At 39.5% G+C, this 22,355-nt stretch overlaps 1 protein-coding gene across 3 annotated transcripts in view; it reads left to right on the forward strand.

Annotated features, from left to right (window-relative positions):
• TRIM55 (tripartite motif containing 55) overlaps window positions 1-22,355 on the forward strand; it is a 207,236-nt gene that overhangs the window by 108,384 nt on the left and 76,497 nt on the right. For all 3 annotated transcript variants that reach the window (XM_082258106.1, XM_082258107.1, XM_082258108.1), the window contains exon 4: window positions 5,498-5,593. In XM_082258106.1, the coding sequence (XP_082114232.1) occupies window positions 5,498-5,593 (96 nt within the window). The remainder of the gene's footprint in view (window positions 1-5,497; window positions 5,594-22,355) is intronic.

Raw genomic sequence — 22,355 nt, forward strand, 5'->3', positions numbered from 1 at the left:
GGCACATACAGATATTGCACCACTCTATAAATTCTGACACAAACAGCTAATAAACTGTATAATAAAGGATAAAAATAGATTACAAAATCACACCCTCTCTAACCTATAAATAACTCTCCAAGCAATGCATGACTTCTATAAAAAAAAAAAAAACTACAGGCCTCCTAAGAAATAAATAGTTCATTGGACTAACTACAACTGGGTTGTTTTTTATTTGAGAAAAAAAAATGTATCCAACAGGTTTGGTTACCATACCCAAGAATCTTCACAGATCCACTTGCCTGAGCTAATTTCTTTCATTGTAGTTTTTTTTTTTTTTTTTTTTAATAATGAGGGAAAAAAACAGTCGCCCACATCTTCCCCATAACCTGACACACTATGTAAATGGGCTAATACACACACAATGGCTGTAAACGAGCAGGTTTCCTGTTATAGTGGTATCAGTGCATATATATTGCCTCATTATTTGGGCCCCCTCTCAACACATCAGCTCAGCAATAATTAGCACTTGGAATTTTGATCAACTGGTTCCATGGAGGTGTAACTGGAATCAGTGGGAGTTTATTTCTACCCCTGCAAAATAGGCTGAACGGGGGGGGGGGGGGGAGTTGCTAATTGTACCCCTTACTGTGTTATACAATTTGTGATTTAGAAATAAAAACACTGAAAATTAAAAAAGAAAACTCTAAAGAAATTGAACACAAATCTTTCCTCTCATAAACTACTTAACCAGTTCATTAAGGATTTGCCCCCTTAATGACCAGGCCATTTTTTGTGATTCGGCACTGTGTTACTTTAACGGAAAATTGCGTGATTGTGCAACGCTGTACCAAAATAAAATTGATGTCTTTTTTTCTCACAAATAGAGCTTTATTTTGGTGGTATTTGATTTTTTTTTTGCGGTATAAACAAAAAAAGAGCAACAATTCTGAAAATAAAAGAATATTTTTCACATTCTGCTATATAACATTCCCCCACAAAAATGTAAAAATCTAAATTTTTCCTTCTTTTAGGCCAATTTTTATTCTGCTACATATTTTTGGTAAAAAAAAATAGCAAAAAGGGCTCTTTCACACGGGCGTTCCGTATGTCCGTATATCACCCTATCCGTTTGCGGGTAATATACGGACATAATGCATGTCAATGGAATTGCGGATGTCAGCGGATGACCATCCACTGACATCCGATTTGTGTCCTTTCAGCTCTGTTCCATTTTTTGGAACGGAACAGAACCCTATTTTTCTTCTGTTAAAAAAACGGAACGGATGCAAAATCGGATGTCAGCGGTGTCATCCGCTGACATCCGCAATCCCCATAGACATACATTATGTCCGTATATCATCCGCAAACGGATGGGATGATATGCGGACATACAGAGCGGATGACACAAGTGTCATCCGTGTCCGTGAAAAAAAAAAGTGCCGCAGCGGAAGAAGAAATTGGAGCGGCCGTGTGAAAGAGCCCAAAGCGTATTTTTGATTGGTTTGCGCAAAAGTTATGGGGAAAGATTTATGTCATTTTTAAAAAAATAAAAATTTTTACTAGTAATGGCGGCGATCTGCAATTTTTAGCGGGACTGCGACATTGAGGCAGACAGATCGGACCCCTGACTGACATTTTTGACACTTTTGGGGGGACCAGTGACCTTACTACAGTAATCAGTGCTAAAAATATGCCCGTTACTGTAATAATGACACTGGCAGTGAAGGGGTTAAACCTAGGGATAATCAAAGGGTTAATTGTGAGCCTAGGGGAGTGTCTTCTAACAGTATGGGGGAGGGACTTGTGAAATGACCACAGAGGTCTGTGATCCTATATAGGAGGATCATTTCAGAGAGAACAACGGTCAGCTGCGTTTACAACAGCAGACCGTCCTTCTCTCTCAACGGGGTGCCCAGCAGCAATCCCGGCCACCGTCCTGTGAATCGGCATCCCCGCTGCCTATTGGGGGCAGGAGTGCGCCGCGCGCTCGCCCCCTAGCACCACTCCCGCGAACCGACATACCCCTATGTCAAGTCGCGCAGCCGAGCCAGCCTGACGCAGTAAAACTGAACTGGGCAGTCGCAAGTGGTTAATAAAAGAGTTATAGCCCTATTGAGTTTTTACACTTTTTTATTTCCTTAAAGTTCAATACCATCATGTTATGTTTTTGCTTCGGAACGATTTAAGAACTGCTTTGTGCTCTAACACTCCAGTGCTCTATACATGGTGGAAAGGAAGTGGCCAAAAGAGGCTAGAGGAGATTAGAAGCACGAAGATGAATAAAGGATAAAAAAGTGAAAATATTATTTTGAAAGAAAAGCTTTGACAGTTGTTTATGATATAAAGATGACCATGGAGTTTACTTTCTAAAACCAGAGAGTGCAAAATCTGGTGCAGCTCTGCATAGAAACCAATCAGCTTACAGATCTTTTTGTCAAAGCTTAAAGGGTAACTTAACTTCAGTGGGGAAAAAAAATAGCAAACAAAGAATACATAATAATAAACAATATAGTCTATACAACTGCGACACAAGTCATATTGTAATTGAATTTTATTAAAAATGACCTTTCCTTTTCAATCTGCAGCTCTGTAATTTTCTAAATATGCAATGCGATATGGCTACACCCCCCCCCCCCCAGAAACATACTTTCCTATTTGTGTGATTGGCTCACTGATTTTCCCAGAAGTCTGCACTAAGATACAAGTCAGATTTCAGGATTCCCCACAACACTTATCAAATGGACACAGACAAACACACAGGGATTTCTTCAGAATAACAAAAGGTAGGAATCTGCAACAGAGTTTGGTAAAATCCTTGTAATGTACAGAGATCATCCAGAGGGGAATGTTTTTTTCTCAATAAAAGTGGAGTTACACCTTATTTGAACAAGTTGACGTTATGCACAGCTGCACCAGATTTTGCACTCTCCAGTTTTAGCAAATCAACCCCTAAATGTCATCTAGTTAAGATTTAGATCTGCTTTAGGAGATCAAAGAAACAAAAGATGATTTACAGATTATTTTAACTCAAAGTTTAAGGGAGGGGAGCAGTGGAGAATCATCCATGTGTGCACATGGGCCCCCAAGGGGGGGGGGGTCCACTGTGACCCACCCAGCACACAAGGATGGTCCCCCTGGTTCACAGCCAGAGCGGCGGGAGGGATAATTGTGAGCATCGATCTCCCTGCATGGCTCTCCTTGCCGCTTCTCCTCCTTTCCCTCCCGCGGCTGTCAGCTGTAAAGCCTTGCCGGGAGATCAGTGCTCACAGCTGTCCCTCCTGCTGCACCGATGCCCGGCTGTTTCCTGTGTCCTCCTCCGCCCCTCGTGCTCCTCTGGCCCCCTGTCCTCTTCCTCCGTCCCCCCCCCTCCCTCGTCCCCGCAGCCAGCTTCCCTCCTCTCCTCTCCCACCAACTGCGGGAGGATGCTGTCAGGATGGAGAGCGGAGGAAGGGGCAGATAAACATGTCATTTACCAGCCACTTCATTTTCTCAAGTTGACACAGTGAGCATTCGCTACCGATCGCTCCTGTGTTAACTGAGCAGAGTAAGTACTCTTCTTCAGTTTTTCGAATGAACAGGAGCCTCTGGCTCCTGTCCATTCATTTTCAATGCTGAGGCTGCTGAGAAAGGGACTGGGGAATGTCTGTCCTCAATATGTCTGTACTCAGTCTCTTTCTCTGTTTCAAATGGGAGACATCCCTGATATTTTACCAAAGCCCATCAACAGGGCTGTTAAAAAAAAATTGCAATAAAAAAAATGTAATTGTAAAAAAAATTATAAAAATTAAATTGTAAAAAAAATAAAAAATAAAATAAAAACGACTTCCTCACTACTACTCCCCCAAAAAGCATTGTGGGAAAAAATTCTAAACAAATTAAATTGTAAAAAAATAAATACATAAAAATAAAACAAAACTACTGTCACCACCCACTGCCCTACTGACACTGACCATTACCCCACCGCCAATCATTGTAAAAAAAAGAATACAAAAATAAATAATTTAAAAAAATTAATTGTAAAATAATAATGTTTATAGAAAAAATTCTGACACTGTCAATTGCTCTACTGCCCTACTGACAGCAAAGACTGGCCCCCCAAAAAAAGCATTTTGAAAAAAATGAAAAAAAAAAAAATTACATTGTAAAAAAATAATAAATAAAAAAATAATAAAATAAAGAACTACTGATACTATCCACTGCCCTACTGACACCATCCTGCTCATATTACCCACCACTGTACACTCCGCACTCCTCACCTGCAGAATATACACCTACATACACTCCACACGCCTCTCCTGCACATTCTACCCACCTCCATATACTCCGCACTCCTCTCCTGCTTATACTACATACCACCTTACACTCCACACTCCTTTTCTGCAAACACTACCCACCGCCGTACACTCCACGCTCCTCTCCTGCACATTCTACCCTCCTCCATACACTCTGCACTCCTCTCCTGTACATACTACCGACCACTATACACTCCACACCCCTCTCCTGCACATACTACTCACCTCTGTACACTCTGTACTCCTCTCCTGTACATACTACCCACAGCCATTCACTCCACACCCCTTTCCCTGAACATAATACCCACCACCATACACTCCATACCCCTCTTCTGCACATACTACCCACCACCATACACTTTATACTCCTCTTCTGCACAAACTACCCACCACCATACACTCCATACCCCTCTTCTGCACATACTACCCACCTCCATACATTCTGCACTCCTCTTGTGCACATAATACCCACCACTATACACTCCATACTCTCCTGCACATACTATCCACCGCCATACACTCAACACCCCCTCTCCTGCACATACTACTCACAGCCATACACTCCACACCCCTCTCCTGTACATACTACCCACCGCCATACACTCCACACTGTACATTCCCTATTTAACATTACTACATTCTGCATTATTAAGTCATATCAGACTCTATTAAACCACCCCCTCTTTAAGCCATGACCAATATTTAGTGCAATTTAGGCCAAACCTACATTTTTCCACGGCACACTATGTGCAATGCTTTTTTTTTTTATCAATACTTGGAGCCCACTTTTTATCTTGCACACTGGCCCACTTATTTCATGATGCGCCCCTGGAGGGAGGCACAATTTATTTTAATTACTAAGAAAAAAAAATCACAAAAGGATAAAAAGAAAGTAAAATGCCTGGTGACAAAATACCACATTAGAACCCAGCAAAGTAGAATGGGAGAGTTCCGGTGGGGTAGGGTGTGTGAATAATGTTACTAAATGCTTTAAAAAACTATTCCAGGGGTCCATTCCCTTTATGTTGTTATTATAACCAAATTCTAAATATCACACCTGCCAGAACAGAAGTTTCACTTTCATGAATTATACATTCTGATTATTGGTTACTTTTAGTTACATTTCCTGCATATAAAACTAACAAAAAATGTTATCTATACATTTGATAATTTATTATCATACATTTACCTTGTTTTGTAACTGACTGTGTTTCTTTGACTAGTCTGAACTTTCAGAGGGCATTGCGGTCCTGGTTGGATGTAACGATAGGATTCAAGCAGTGATTACACAACTAGAGGAAACTTGTAAAACTGTGGAGGTAAGAGATGCTGAATGTGAGGTTTAGAACAATTCCTTTTTTGTTGCCATTTTGATGTATTTTTTTAGTTTATTTCATTCTCATTTCATCATTTCCAACATTAGTCCCATGCTTTCTAAAATTACATTTTAAGGATTTACATATAGAAGTAGTTACATATAGAATGTGTTCATTTGGAAATATTGTAAAGTGCAGGGGATTGTTATAACTTGTCTTTACTTTGCTATAACTTTAGATATTAAATGTTTTGTAAGAAGGGCAAACAAACAGAGACGTAGTTTACAGAACTCTTATTCACTTCTGTTAAAGTCTATCAAAAGCCACTCTGTTGTTTTTAAAGTCTTGAAGCACATGGGCATATACTTTCTAATGCTGGCCATACACCATATGAAAAATCATTCAAACAAATTTTCAAAAAATGAACACTCCGCCGTGAGAGCAAACGATCATGCCATCATGTAATGACCAATAAATAGTTTGATGGACATAAATTAATCAATTTTTTGTTTGCTTTTTCACATTTACCCAGTGCAAACAGTTTGGACGAGAAACACATTACCTTTCTGTTTATCATTCATTCGGCAGAAAATTTCCAAACTTGTCCTTCGTTTTTTCAGCTCAAAAATTTCACAACCAATTACCAATTTGTGCCATTTAACTGTCCGAAAAAGGAACAAACTGTCCAAATGACTGAATTTCTGCCAATTTTTCTTATAGTGTATGGCCAGCATTACTCCATAAAGTGGATATACTTTTTTTGCAGAGTGTTTAGTTAATTTTAAATGATGTCTTCTTATATCTTTGAGACTACAGAGGGGAAATATCTCCACCAGAAATTCTGAAGTCTGAATCATGTATATTAGAGACACACATGACTGCAGTAATTGTTGATTAATGTTTTTACAAATTATCCAGTCCATGATCCAACCTACTTTTGTCCTTCTAAAGCTGAAATTTATTTTTGGGTGAAATTACCCTTTTATCCAAGTAATATGAGCCTAAATGACTGAGAAAATTGAGTCTGGAGAATTCCATGGTGCCTGAATTTGGGATTTGACTGGTGTTACATGCAGTAAGGAGTGTGTATAGACAAAAAAAAAAAATATTTTTGGATAGAGAAGGGTCACATCTTCTGTCAGGTTTTTTTCTGTCTATGTCTCAATGGTGGGATTTTCTTCATTTCCTGCACCAAAGACACCAGAGGAAGTAAAAAAATCTTGCAAATTCAGGAATTTTCATATTAGACAATTATTACCAGAAAAGGTTTCCATTGGGAGCATTACCTCATCACCTGTTCTGGTGTCAACTGTAATGGTTTGCTTTCCCATCACTATCTGACCCAGTAATGAAGGTCATCAGAACCAATAATGAGGGTGAAGTTCCCCAATGTTGACTCAAGAGCAATTGACTTCTGTCATAGAGGCTTGTTGGAAATTTTTTTCTTGAACAGAGGTTGAAGGCAACAAGCAGAGAGTCCCCACTATCAGAATACAATGTCACAGTGGGGAGGATTCCTCTTCCAACCTTGATTGTATGGATGTAAGAAACCATCTACAGGCAGCCTTAGACTGCAATAAAACTTGATTGAATTCTAACCCACCCTTAAGGCCCGTACACACGATCAGAAAATCGGAGGAAAAATACCACTTTCAAAGCGATCATACGATAATCTGATCGTTAGTACACAGAAGTCTGAAATTATCCAAAGGGACAAACACAAAAAATGTTCTCATACAATACCAGATCTTACTATTTTCGTTTAATCAGTACAGTTTTTGTTTGAAAATACAATACAAATACCATGCAATACATTACATCACTTCTGATATTAACTTTCAAATTCAAATGAACTTTAGTAAACTCTTAATTTTCAATATGGAAACTAGCACGCAAAAAAAACCAACAATCATCCATCCGAAAATCTCTTCGTGCATTACTGGCTTTTTTATTTATATATTTTATTATTTTTATTTTTATTGGCTAGCCAATAAATTAAATTCAAAAACAGTGCAGCACACATAGCCAATCAATATTGTATATCTGTTAAAACGTATTGGTTTTATCTGTAACACATGTGCCCGATGCATGCACTTGGCATACTGTAGGAGCGCTGTTTGTAAGTGTTTTATTGTCATTTTATATAGTAAAACTGAGAGTAATGCAGAGAGCACTAGATTGTATTTAATTGTATCTACATATCTGGGAAAGACCATCTTTTGTGCCAACCATTGACCTCTGAACTCCTGTTGCTGTCCAGTATATGGGAAGGCGTTTTTGACCTTTTGGTCACATATATGAAGTTAGCGGCTGCTAATGTCTTGGGCTGGACTCACACTGACGCCTGCCTGTTTTTGGCTTGGATGCACATTCTCATCACAGTGGCTTACAGCTTTACCTTTTAGTGTTCAGCTCGCAAATCTATTTAGGGATCATTTAGGCTTTTGTTTGCGCTGAATATTCTTTATTTTTATATTTACTCTATCTAAAGCTAAAATAAAAACAAAATGTGGCTATAAATACGTGTTAAGGACCCATCAAACTCAGACTTTAAACATATTCCCACAGGTATAAATATAGGTTGTATAGGTTATCTTACTGTACATCTGGAATTTTAATATCACGGCATGCTTCAAGCCTGGCATGCTCCATTACTATCCCAACAACCAGGAAATGCGGAAGCATGTAATACACTCTGCTTGTCAAATAATTTGTCAAATAATTTGGCAGGGCTTTTGCATTACATTATGGAAACACTCAGCCTGATAAGTATGTAAGAGCTACCGGATTACATATGAACTGTTGTCTGCATTTTTTTGATTTGTGCCTGGCCAAGTACAGTACTTCTGCTATATCCTGTGCCTAAAGTTCAGTATTGACAAGGTTTACAACCAGCATTAACCTAAATCTGTACCCTAAATAATAAAATAAAAAAGTGGAACTCCATTCATTTCATGTAGTTTTGTGTACAAAAGAGAAGAGTTAACATTTCTGTCAGGTTTTTATTTTTGTCTGTGAGCCCATTATGATATTTTCCTGCTCTTCCTATCCCTGTCATCCTTTGCTTTTTTTTATTTATTTTTATTTTTTTAATCATCCCTGTCATACTTAGACAAGAAATTAAAGGGGGGGCGGGGGGGTTGCATGTTCTTTTTTAAACGATGTACAATGCCTTGAGAAAGTATTCGGCCCCCTTGAACTTTGCGACCTTTTGCCACATTTCAGGCTTCAAACATAAAGATATAAAACTGTAATTTTTTTGTGAAGAATCAACAACAAGTGGGACACAATCATGAAGTGGAACGAAATTTATTGGATATTTCAAACTTTTTTAACAAATAAAAAACTGAAAAATAGGGCGTGCAAAATTATTCAGCCCCCTTAAGTTAATACTTTGTAGCGCCACCTTTTGCTGCGATTACAGCTGTAAGTCGCTTGGGGTATGTCTCTATCGGTTTTGCATATCGAGAGACTGAAATTTTTGCCCATTCCTCCTTGCAAAACAGCTCGAGCTCAGTGAGGTTGGATGGAGAGCATTTGTGAACAGCAGTTTTCTTGATTGGATTCAGGTCTGGACTTTGACTTGGCCATTCTAACACCTGGATATGTTTATTTGTGAACCATTCCATTGTAGATTTTGCTTTATGTTTTGGATCCTTGTCTTGTTGGAAGACAAATCTCCGTCCCAGTCTCAGGTCTTTTGCAGACTCCATCAGGTATTCTTCCAGAATGATCCTGTATTTGGCTCCATCCATCTTCCCATCGATTTTTTTAACCATCTTCCCTGTCCCTGCTGAAGAAAGGTAGGCCCAAACCATGATGCTGCCACCACCATGTTTGACAGTGGAAATGGGGTGTTCAGGGTGATGAGCTGTGTTGCTTTTACGCCAAACATAACGTTTTGCATTGTTGCCAAAAAGTTTGATTTTGGTTTCATCTGACCAGAGCACCTTCTTCCACATGTTTGCTGTGTCTCCCAGGTGGCTTGTGGCAAACTTTAAACGACACTTTTTATGGGTATCTTTAAGAAATGGCTTTTTTCTTGCCACTCTTCCATAAAGGCCAGATTTGTGCAGTATACGACTGATTGTTGTCCTATGGACAGAGTCTCCCACCTCAGCTGTAGATCTCTGCAGTTCATCCAGAGTGATCATGGGCCTCTTGGCTGCATCTCTGATCAGTCTTCTCCTTGTATGAGCTGAAAGTTTAGAGGGACGGCCAGGTCTTCGTAGATTTGCAGTGGTCTGATACTCCTTCCATTTCAATATTATCGCTTGCACAGAGCTCCTTGGGATGTTTAAAGCTTGGGAAATCTTTTTGTATCCAAATCCGGCTTTAAACTTCTCCATAACAGTATCTCGGACCTGCCTGGTGTGTTCCTTGTTCTTCATGATGCTCTCTGCGCTTTAAACGGACCTCTGAGACTATCAGAGTGCAGGTGCATTTATACGGAGACTTGATTACACACAGGTGGATTCTATTTATCATTATTAGTCATTTAGGTCAACATTGGATAATTCAGAGATCCTCACTGAACTTCTGGAGAGAGTTTGCTGCACTGAAAGTAAAGGGGCTGAATAATTTTGCATGCCCAATTTTTCAGTTTTTTATTTGTTAACAAAGTTTGAAATATCCAATAAATTTCGTTCCACTTCATGATTGTGTCCCACTTGTTGTTGATTCTTCAAAAAAAGTTACAGTTTTATATCTTTATGTTTGAAGCCTGAAATGTGGCAAAAGGTCGCAAAGTTCTAGGGGGCCGAATACATTCGCAAGGCACTGTATGTCCTATGCAATAACATACCTTTTATACCCAGCCTGTGTAGACCAGCATGGCCGCTTACTGATTTGGCAGAATCTAAAGACAACTTAAGACACAGAAGTTGATCAACTCCTGTTGAAGAGACATGTTGGAAGTTTATCTTGATAAGTGGGTACAGCCAAGCACCGGCAGGCAATGATTAGTGTATTGTGACAATTTCTCAGTGAGGGGGATATCCGTTCATCCATCTCATTTGTGTAGATAGAGGAATCTGTTGGCTTTTTTGTTTTGCTCATTTGTAGAAAAATGCTGTGTATCTTGGAGAATTTTGGGGTGGGGGTAGGAGCAGGAAAGAATGTTTGCATGTTAATGCTGCTGATATATGTCCTGCAATCTCTCCACGTGCACTATACTCTATACTCATAATTAGGGATGAGCGAACATGGACTGTATTGTTTGGGATCGTACCGGACTTTTGGGTATTCGGCACCCAGACACGGACCCGAACATTTCACTGTATGTTCGGGATACAGTCCATTGTTCGGTAATGTTATTTCATGTTTTGGTGCGGTTTTAACGGCGCGGTTTCAACAGCTGCAAGGCAGCCAATCAGCAAGCGTTTAACTAGTGTGCCCTTAGAAGCCATCACAGCCATGCCTACTATTGGCATGGCTGTGATTGGCCAGTGCAGCATGTGACCCAGCCTCTATATAAGCTGGAGTCACATAGCTCCGCGTGTCACTCTGCTCTAACTACTGTAGGGACAGGTTCCTGCTGCTGCTGAGGGAGAGATAGGAGATTATTGTAGGGGCAGGCTGGAGATTGCTTTCAGGGAAAGAATAGGAAGAATCTTCTTTAATCAGACAGCGATCTACATTGATTTTATTGTGTGGGGGTGCAGTGCACAATCTTTTTGCCCTGACCTGAGCCCAGTGAGGAGGAGAGAGAGAAAAAAAAACCTTTTAGTTTTAGTTTTAGTTGGACAGCTCCTAGACTGCAAAGTCCAAACATAGGAGCAAAGACTCAGGAGTTTTTTTCTTGTAGAATAAAAACTATGGACTTAGCAGTAGCTAGAGAAAGACAATGGTACCTCAAATAAGGATTTGCCTTAAGCACTGACTTCTACAGGTTCAGGTTTTAATCCCTCGCAAAGTAATGGGTGCAGGACTTAAAATATTTTATATATACATACAGTGGAGCTGCTGCCTACCCGTCTTCTTCCCCTGGAGGAATTTGATAGCAATAGGTGTAATAGTTGGGTTTATGGGTTTATTTAGCTGCTTTAAATAAACCTTATACCCCGAATCACATGACTAATGGCCATATTGGATTTTCTGAATGAAGTTTAATTGAGCATTATCTGGCTGGTATCATAGCCTAGCAAGCCAATATTGGTGCAAACCCGATGAGAGTGAACATAGAGGGGGAGACTTGGACACCACCGAGCTGCTTAAAGGCCTGATACCCCATTAAGGGGACTGCTTTTTTGTGAGTGTAATACCATCAGGGGAGAGCACAGTTTTGAGCATTGGAAAGCACTGAGTGTCCCTTGAAGAGCACTGGTCACTTTATACTGCTAGAAACTCAGAAGAATTTTTCATCACACAGACTTTGACTCTAAAAGGAAGGATTTCTGGAAGGATTTTAAAAAGCACCTGTCACTTATATACTTTGCACTAATATCTTTTACCTGTGAATTTCATTTTTTATTATATATGTGTATGGGGATGCACACCTACGGGAGGCACTCCCTCTAGTGGTGGAATTTCAGAATATTGTTTGGAGCACATTGATATTTGGAATTTTCTTATCAATTCAATGTAATAGGATTGTGGAAAGCACTTGTTACTTTTAGGTGGAAGGATTTACATAGAGCACTCGTCACTTTATACTTTATGTAGCATTGCACATAGATGTATTTAAAATTATTTAAATCTCGTTTACCAGAATATTGTTTGGAGCACACTGACATCTGGAATTTTCTTATTAATTCAATGAAATAGCACCGTGGAAAGCACTTGTCACTTTAAGGTGGACGGATTTTCATAGAGCACTTGTCACCTTATATTTTATGTATTATTGCACATAGAGGTATTTAAAATTATTTATATCTCGTTTGTCAAGTGTCAGTAGATACATTTCTAACACATTTTTATTGGAAAAATAGCAACCAGACTTAATGTAACACAAAGTAACCCTTGTTAGGAAGCATTTTTGATCACTATAAGGTTTATTTACAGCAGGTCCAATTGAGGCTATGCAGAGTTTGAACAGCTTGTTGGACACTGACTGCACCTGTGTTCACTGTTCCTTCAATAAGAAGTTGTCCAGGCATCCCAATTTGGTGATGCCTTGAAGCCATTAGCAAGTAGTGTTTATCTGCCCACAGCAAAACTCAGGTAACATTAATGTACTGAAAAATGGGGGCCATGCAATTAGGTGTCCTTGATGCCCACAGAGGCCAGACATTCTCCCTGATGGAGGGAAGGAAAAACTTTCCTGGTAGTTTCCATGCAGAATTTTCACACTTGAATAAAGACTCTGGGGGAATTCAATAAAGCTGGTTTTCTGGCAATAATCCCTCTTTTTAATCAATTGCACCAAATTCATAAAGCATATGTGATACTTTTTGTTCTGACAGCTACTCATGCACAAAGTGTTGCAGCATGCACCAAATTCAAGTATGGGTTCTAGATAGGTACATGAATTAAATGCATGCTGCATGAGATCACTTGGGTCCAGAATGGAGCATATGCCTGCTTTGTCTTTGAGGACTGTAAATAGGTTTGGGGAGAAAACATGAAACCCTTCTTTTCTGGAAGAGCAGCAATCACTCTCTAAGTGGCAGGTTGACAATGTGAAGCTGGGCAGGGAAAGAGATTGAAATTCTAGTTTGTAGCTCCTGGCTGGGAACCATGTATTTTTTCAATTATTGGAAATGTTTTAAGTCTAGAAGGGACAAAAGCCAACTGAGAACACCCCCCCCCCCCCCACCACCACCACCACCCACACACACACACACACACATTTTGAGAAGTGGGGACATTTCTTGTTCTGGGGAAGACTTGCTTGCAGGGTTGATGGACTTTCGCGTCCAAGGTTCATAATGGAATTTGTTTCCAGACCTAACCTTGGACAGGCTTTTTTAGTGCACTGGATCCCAAATCAATGGAATTTCCTTTACCAGAGTGGTCAGTGTTTTGTGAAGACAAAGAATGACTGGGTCCACAAAAGGAACACCCTACTTCTGAATAAATTGAAAAGCAAGCAAAGGACAATTTGGGGCTGTACAGGCCAAACAAGGAGTAAATAATAAAAAAAAATGCACACACTTTATTACATACAAAATTTTAGAAGAATTGATACAATGTATATATTTTAGAGATAGTTAAAAACAATACTAGTGCTAATATAGTTTGCTGTGTAATGTCATACACCGTGAGAGAATGCTGGTAAAGTGAGTCTTCAAATGCCGAGGCATTTCGCCAGACTCTGCTTCATCAGGGCTTTCTTCTGAATAAACTTCTTCTCCATAGGGTATTTCCAAGCAAATTGCTAAAGAATTTGTCAGGAATAGACCAGTCCCTATACAGGAACCAGTTACAATATTGAGAGTACCTAAAGGATTTTGAGAGGTGGGGGACTTTTAAGAGTGCCCAGACAGGTAACTTTGTAGAAATCAAATGCAAGCTGCTCCAGTTCTAAACATGTACATGTTGTGTCAACATAAGACAATATGGTTTCTTTAAGCAAAGGAGTAATGCCATCAGACTAAAGCTGGGAACATACAAATCAAAAATTGTTTCACCAGGGGCAATCCATGCTTGTTAGATCGGCTTTTGTGTTACAGGACTGCTAAAAAACCTTGTTTGATCAGCAGCTTGCAGTCAATCTGCGACAGCACTGATTAGTGTATTCTGAGAGTCCCTGCTGTCCACACACAATGTCTGGGTGGGGGGATTCCTGCATTCACACCGCTTTTGCGGATGCAGGAATCTGTCCGTTTTTTTTTTTTTAATTTAGCCTGCTGGTTAAATGAAAAAAAAAAAAAAGGGACAATGTGTACACAGTTATAGGCCTGATTAAGCACACACTGTGTAGGAGAAGGTGAAGCCACTTGCAAAGAAGCATTGTGGTGGTGATTGTTTCCGTAAAGGTAAAAAAAGTGGTGTGAGTGCATCCACATGACACAGCAATAGGTGGAGCCACACATAAACACAGTGCACTTGTGACTTAAAGGGGAGTAACACAGAAAGGGCAAATTTACAAAGTGATGCAGTGCCTGTTCTTTCTAAGTGCCTGTGACACATGAAGTGTTTGTGAACAGAGCTCCAGAGTATTAATCCCAATAAGGAGATATCCAGACACAGTAACAGACTCCAGCCACCAAAAACAGCAAAGCCCACATGGTTTACCACAACAGCGTTCAAGAATGCACTGTACTGCCACAAACACCATAACTAGTACTGGAGATTGCCAATGCATGACCCAATGCATGGCCCAGGAAGAAAAAGCCATTTAGGACACACCTTCACCACTCTGGTGGGCACATACACTATGGAATCCTCAGGGACAGAATTACATCAGTGGCTATGTCATGGGCCTGGACCTGTACAGTGATCTGAGGGTAACTAGCACAGGTGTCTTGAAAGTGTCATTAGCAGAATCCAGTGCCCAAAGGTTGCATTACAGGCTGAGACCAATGTACCTCACAATGAGGTCTGGACTCCAAGGTAACACCAAGGCTCACCTGACATGGAAAACTGTAAAGTGAGCTCTCCTAGATCTGCAACTAATGAAGAATCTAATTTTAAAAAATCCTTGGTTGAAAATAAAAAAAATGGTTTTTGCTTTTCTCTGAGGATAAATGATGCCCATTCACTAGTAAGAAACTGAAGCTTGATTGGGAGGAATAGATTATACTAACGAACAGTTTTTTTCTTTTTTTTTCTCTGTACCCTGCTTTTGTACCCTGTAAGATAATATTTTTTGTTCTTTCATTTTCTACAACAAAAAAGGCAATCCCGCCATATACATTGAATTCTTTAACCAAAATCAGCTAGTGCATTCGTATCAACCTCTTAATATTTATCAGGCAAGGGAGTAATGTCTGCTTTGACAATCAGAAAAAACTTTGATCTGCTGTCTGCTTGCAAACAAATTTTTGCTTTGGCATTCACATCAATCTTTTCTGGAGTTCCATTTGGTTCATTGCCAAGGCAGAGTCCTAGCTAGATCATTCCAGAGGTATACTGTAGGTCTGTGGCAGCAGAAAAAAGGCTGTCCTGTTTAAAATCAAAAGATATGACCACTTGAAAGCAGTTCACTTACAGCCTTGCCACTCCCTCCCCTCATGTTTGCTGAAACAGGGTAGGCAAAAGACCTTCACTCCTTTTCAACAAGACTTAATCTGTTTCACAAAACAGAAGTAAAGCATATAACATTAATTGTGTAGCCTGGTCCAAATAAAAGTGCTACATCCAGATAAATCTACAGAAAGAATATGTAAAAAGTGGAGGACTTTAAAGGCACTTTATGAAAAACATTTTATCTCACAATTATACGTAATTTTTTAATTGCTGCAAAACATAGGCAAAATGAAAACATGTAAAAAAAAACAACAATGTATTTTAAAATAGTAGCATTACTAAAATATTAAAAAGATATTTGTGACCTCTCTAATATTAATATATGCCTGCTCATGTGGGTAGATACAAGCCTTTTCATACATATTGTTCACAGGTTTTACAGTTGCAGGTGCAGAGGAATGTAGTATATCTCAAAGTGTTTCTCGGATAGATGACTACATTTCATCAGGAGCATAGGGAAAAGAGGGAAACGGGGTCAATACAATCTTCTCCAATCAGAGTCCAGAAGCTCAAACTCACCTCCACGCTGGAGCCACAGAGGAGAGGACAGCCATCCCCACAGAAAGCACCACATCCAAGGAAGTCGCACCATCTAAAGTCTCTATAGCGATTATCAACTTAAATCTGAATCTCTTAGTAAAGGGTTAATTCTTCAAGGCAGGTGGAGGAAACTTCCCTTTTGGCCCTCATATATGGACAATCTATGAGTTAGAGAAGACACAGGACGCACTCGCCTGTCAAATGCTTACCTGGAGATAATAGTAATCATTTCTTAGGGTGCTGGAGATCCCAATGATACATACTGACAAGTGCTGTGAAAGTTCCAGGGAGGGCCTTTAAAAATGTGACACTTTCGGGACTAATGAATTTGTACTGAACAGGGAACACTGTATGTCTAATTGAACAGTGATAGAACAATTTTAGGGTAAACAGTGGCCAGTATTACTGTGTGAAAATAGTTTATTGTTTTCTTCAGCGCAATTGGTGTAATTCTACAAACACTAAATTTACCCATAAATCTGTTTTAAGTTTAAGTCCACTGATTCTTTGTCTTTATTCTATTTTGAATTGCATATGCAGCACTTAAAGGTCACATAGACACAAAGCACCTGAAATAAACCAGTCTGAGAAATCTTGCAATTTTTACGTGTCAGAAGTGAATAATAAACTTGGCAGTGGATAAGCTCACTTAGTCATTCAGGTATAACCATACGGAATGCTTCTAATGAGTCAGATTTCTAATGAAGCTTCTGTTCAGGGACTAGCCTTAGGGAGAGTTTCCATACTCATATTCCCAGCACGTGCATGCACTGTCGTTCCTCACTCCTGTTTAAGACTGACAGTTAATTTATTTTCCTCTTATGTGTGTAGTAGTAGTAGTGCAACTCTTGCATCAACTGTAGGAAGGGGGAGCTTTAGGCTACCACTATTCTAACACATTATTATCAACCAAAATTGTGTTTGTGCTCCAGATTGGATACCACTGTTATAACCATGGGCTGCCTTAGATGAGCTCTACAGTTGCACTGACATGAATCCAGTGTGGTACCATGCTTCATTTATGTATTCGTTTCTGCAGCAGGCTGATAAATTGAATATCCAGGTCAGGAAATTGGCAAATATGAGATTATGTGTAAATGAACAACCTCATGTTAAAGTTAAAAAACAAAACATCATCCAAACCAGAATGGTTTACTATTAGTCCAACTGAGTTATCTCCAAACTTTTTCTTTATTCTGTCATGTTCTTTGTACTCACTTCACAGAGACACGTTATAAGTCAACACTTCTCCATCTGCACAATCTCACGTTGAGAGCAGTTTGCCAATTACGGCGATATCAGCCTGGGCAAAATGATGAAGAAGTGGCCAAATTAACTCAGGGACACGGCCCTTTATAAAAACACATTCCTTACCTTCATCTCCTCTCACTCTTACAGCCAACTGCCCAAGGTTGCCTGGTGGAGAAACTTTAATGATGTAATCAAAAACAGCAATAACGGGGTACATCAAATAAAACACGAAAGAACAAGAAAAGTATAAACCCCGTCAATAAATACTACACTACAAGTTGCTTACAACTTTATTTAGATGTTATTAAAATGTTATTGAACCCTAATGTTAAAAACTATCATCACAACATAACATTTACATGTCAATTTGTTTAACGACTTGGCCTCTGGATGATTTACACCCCTTCATGACCAGGCCATTTCTTGCGATACGGCACTGCATTAATTTAACTGACAATTGCATGGTCATGCTACTATGTACCCAAATAAAATTTATGACATTTTTTTCCCATAAATACCCACTGGTCAGCTCCCGCTGTGCATAATCACAGTGGAAGCGAGCCATCAGGGGCACTCATTGGCTCCCGCTACCTGGAAGTGCAGGATCACATATATATATATACGTGATCCTGCACACAGCAGCCACCCTTTACCAGCACCCTTTGTGAAGGGGTTATTAAACAATGTTGTTTTCAGTTCCATTATTCACCCCAAAATCATTTATTTATTTTTTTTCAGAACAGCGTATTCCATTTTTTGTGGTGGCTCCTACTATTAGTGCTGTCTCAATAAGCCACTGCTGTGTGCCCGCTCCCCCTAAACTCTACACTTCTAAGTCCAGCTGCTCTGTGCACCAAAATGCATAGGTGACACAAGAAAGCTGGAGCCCAGTAGGACCTGAAACCAGCCCACCTCTCCACCCACCTACTATGATTGACAGCTTGGCATTGTGCATGCACATTGCCAATGAACACATGAGTGGTGATGGGAGATGTAGTCTTGCCAGTGTACATAGCAGAGAGAGAGGGTGTATATTTCCTCACATGAATTCATTAGGTAGTGCTGCACCCAGAAGACAGGGTTGTGTTAATATAAGAAAGGTACTTTAAACCTTTAAAATGGAGTACATGAAAAATAATGGTTGCAAGTAAATGAGAACTTGCTTTTATAACAAAGGTGTATTAAGACTTTAAATGCCACCAAACTTCTGACTATCAAATCAGCCAAAAAGCAACAGTGGTAAGAAATTTAAAAAAAAAAATAGTTTACCCTATACAATTACTGTCGGTGTACAGAACCCCCACAGAAATGTCATTTCCTGCTTGTGTGATTGGCTCACTGCTTTTCCCAGAAACCTGCACTATAATACAAATCAGATTTTAGGCACCCACTGCAATTGGAATTTTAGTTTTAGTGAGATACTTTCAAGGGTTAAATACTTCTAATGGGATGCAGATACTGTAACTTTTCTCATCAGAACACTAGGGGGGTATATTTATACAAGATTCCTTGGATGAATGTCACTCACTTTCATGCATGCTTCATTATTTCTGGCTGTAATTTCTCTAAGAGAGTAATCCCTATGATTGACAGCTTCATCCAGTGGTCAAAATGGTATCGTTTTCTGAAATATCTCACTAAGAAAATACATCACTCTTTGGCCATTACATGGAACTAACAATTATTAGAGAAATTACTGTCAGAATTTGTGCGGAATGTATGGAATTGTTTTACATTCGCCCAACAAATGTTTTATAAATAGACCAATAAGAGTGCATCAGCTGATTTTAATAAACTATTCCCTCCCATTCAGAATCAGTATCCAAAGGGCATGATACAATAATCAGCTTTTTCTTCAAAGCAGAAATGGTAGGACACTGAAACAAAGTTTGTTAAACCCCTGCAGTCTACACAGATCACCCAGAGGGGATTGTTTTTTCTCAACAAAAGTGGAGTTACTCTTTAGGCAGAAAAATGTAGTTTTAGAACTGGCAAGAGTTGAAATTCATAGTCAAGAAGCACATTCAGCCTATGAAGGAGGACACTGATGTAAATCCTGGAATTGCGCAGAAGCAGCAGGAGGTAGATGCAGGCTGGGCTGGTTCTGCGGTGGACCGCCTCAGTGAACTGGAAAGTTAGCTGGGACTTCACTTGTAGCAGTGGTCCTTCTGCAGAGCTGGTCACTAGAGATGGCCTTGCGGTTCCTCGGCGGTCGGTTCACGGCGAACTTTGCTCATTCGCTGTCCACCGATCATGCGAACATATGGCGATGTTCGCGGCGGCCATATTCTTTTACATTGTGAAGAACTTTGACCCATGACACATCCATCAGGTGGTACAGGACAGCCAATTGAGACATTTCAGCACATGGACATACCCCCTACCTTATAGACCTAATCTGGCCGCCATTTTACATTCTGCTTTTTGTCAGTGTAGGGAGAGGTTTGCTGAGTGGAGCAGGGACAGATTGTCAGTGACACAAATCACTCGGTAATAGGTCCACAAAAGTACTTTTAAGGACTGGCATTTGGTATAGGTGTACTATCTATATTCTGCTTTTTGTCAGTGTAGGGAGAGGTTTGCTGTGTGGAGCAGGGACAGATTGTCAGTGACACAGATCACTCGGTTATAGGTCCACAAAAGTCCTTTTAAGGACTGGTATTTGGTATAGGTACTATCTATATTCTGCTTTTTGTCAGTGTAGGGAGAGGTTTGCTGTGGGGAGCAGGGACAGATTGTCAGTGACACAGATTGAAAAGGTATAAATCAGGTGCGCTAACCCAAAAATAATATCAATAACACAGCATAAAAAATTATGATACGTGGTTAATGAGAACACAAAATATATCAAAGTAGGATTAACACAATAGCAGAATCAGTGTGAATCAATAAAATTATTCCAGTGAATCACCAATGTGTATCAAACAATAATGTCCAAAAGAATATGTGATAAACAGTCCAATTCAAAGATGGATCCAAAAATTCGTGCTGTGAACACAATATAACTGGAAAAGGTGCAAGCCGCGTGATAAAAAGGTACAGCGTCCCACCACCAGCTGGCTCCTTACCAGAAAGTAGATATAAAAGGGCATATAGGGATATCCCTGCTCCAGAGATCATGCAGCAGAAGGAAAGTTCCAAATCACTCAGGCTGACACTGTTGCCTAAAGAGAGTAACTAGACTCTTACCAGAAGGAACATGGAAGCAACCCTTGAACACTACTGTAATCCTGTCCTGCACAGAATCACAATGCGGTGGATCGCTGGTGTGATCTCAGGTTTCCTGTCCACGTCTAATCTGCTCCACGATCTTGTCCTGTACAGTAACCAAGCCTCCAGTGACACAGATTGCTTGGTTATAGGTCCACAAAAGTCCTTTTAAGGACTGGTATTTGGTATAGGTGTACTATCTATATTCTGTCTTTTGTCAGTGTAGGGAGAGGTTGCTGTGGGGAGCAGGGACAGACTGTCAGTGCCGGTTCACACTGATGCGATGCGGGAACACTGCAAATATATCTGCGTGTTTCCGCATCGCATCCGCAGCACAGGCAGTTCACACTGCCATATTCGATATGCTGGGGGGTGTCAATTCAAAGTTAACGACACCCCCAGCTCAGATCGCATATCGCAGTGTGATCTGACAGTTCGCAAAGAATCGTATCGCACTGGTGTGAACCACCATGCGATCCGATTCTGCTGCGGACCAAAAAAAGGGTCCTGTGCCCATTCACTGCGATTGCGGTGCGAAAATAAGCAAGGCATGTATATAATTAGCAAATATGGCCACCCCAATATTTATATATTTACAAACTATACTGAGAAACAAGGATTTTAGGACATAAATCTCATAAACAGATTATGAAACTGAACATATTGCCATATACTGTATACACAGTATATCACCTCTCACATTTTAGTAAATATTTTATTATATCTTTTAATGTGATAACACTGAAGAAATTACACTTTGCTACAATGTAAAGTAGTGAGTGTACTGTATACCATATAAACCAGTATAAAATTATTTATGGGATAGTCTATATTTGCTAAAATGTAAAGTTTCCCTCTAAACCACACTAAAATAATAATTTAGTTTTTTTTTTTTTTTTTGGATACCCATTATTTCAGTTAACATAAATAGTGCATGGCTAAATTAGCTAAGAAGGAACAGCACATGTGCTTACATGAGAAATTCATAGAACTAAACATATTTTGCCACATTACACATCATTGTTAGTAGTAATAGCGATACTATTTATTTCACAAGAATAAGTAAAAAATATAACCACCATATGCTCGCAACTAACAAAGAGACCTTGGTTTTAGCAAATACAAATAGGATGATCATTGTGTAATATATATATTTTTATATCGTGGTCAGCTTCCAGAACATGTTGTGTGTACTAAACAGAAAGCCCAAACACAGATGAGATATATCTGTAAGGGTAGCCACTGGCCAGTGAATCTTATTACACTAGCCAACACAATGTAAATTATTTATGATTGTTTTTATTTATTATCACGCAGCAAGTACTAATGCTAGCTGGATGTGGTTACGTGTACACAGTAAGAACATTTTTTAAAACGCTACAAGATTATGTAACTAATTCCTATTTGCCTTTATTTCTGAAATATCAAAATAAAAAAACAAAAAAAAAATTTCAAACTACTGAACATTAGAATGTTGGTTTTGTAAAATCAAGATATAAAGGTTTAAAATAAGAAGCGGCTGAAATCAGTCATTTTTTTCTGTATAAAAGAAGAGCATCTAATAAAGAGTTCAATACCCAACATGCTGGAAAAAGCTGTGCCTGGACTCCCCAGATCAAGCTGATCTGACAGA

Source organism: Pelophylax lessonae (genome assembly GCF_965119305.1).
Source record: "Pelophylax lessonae genome assembly, chromosome: 5".
Taxonomy (NCBI): domain Eukaryota; kingdom Metazoa; phylum Chordata; class Amphibia; order Anura; family Ranidae; genus Pelophylax; species Pelophylax lessonae.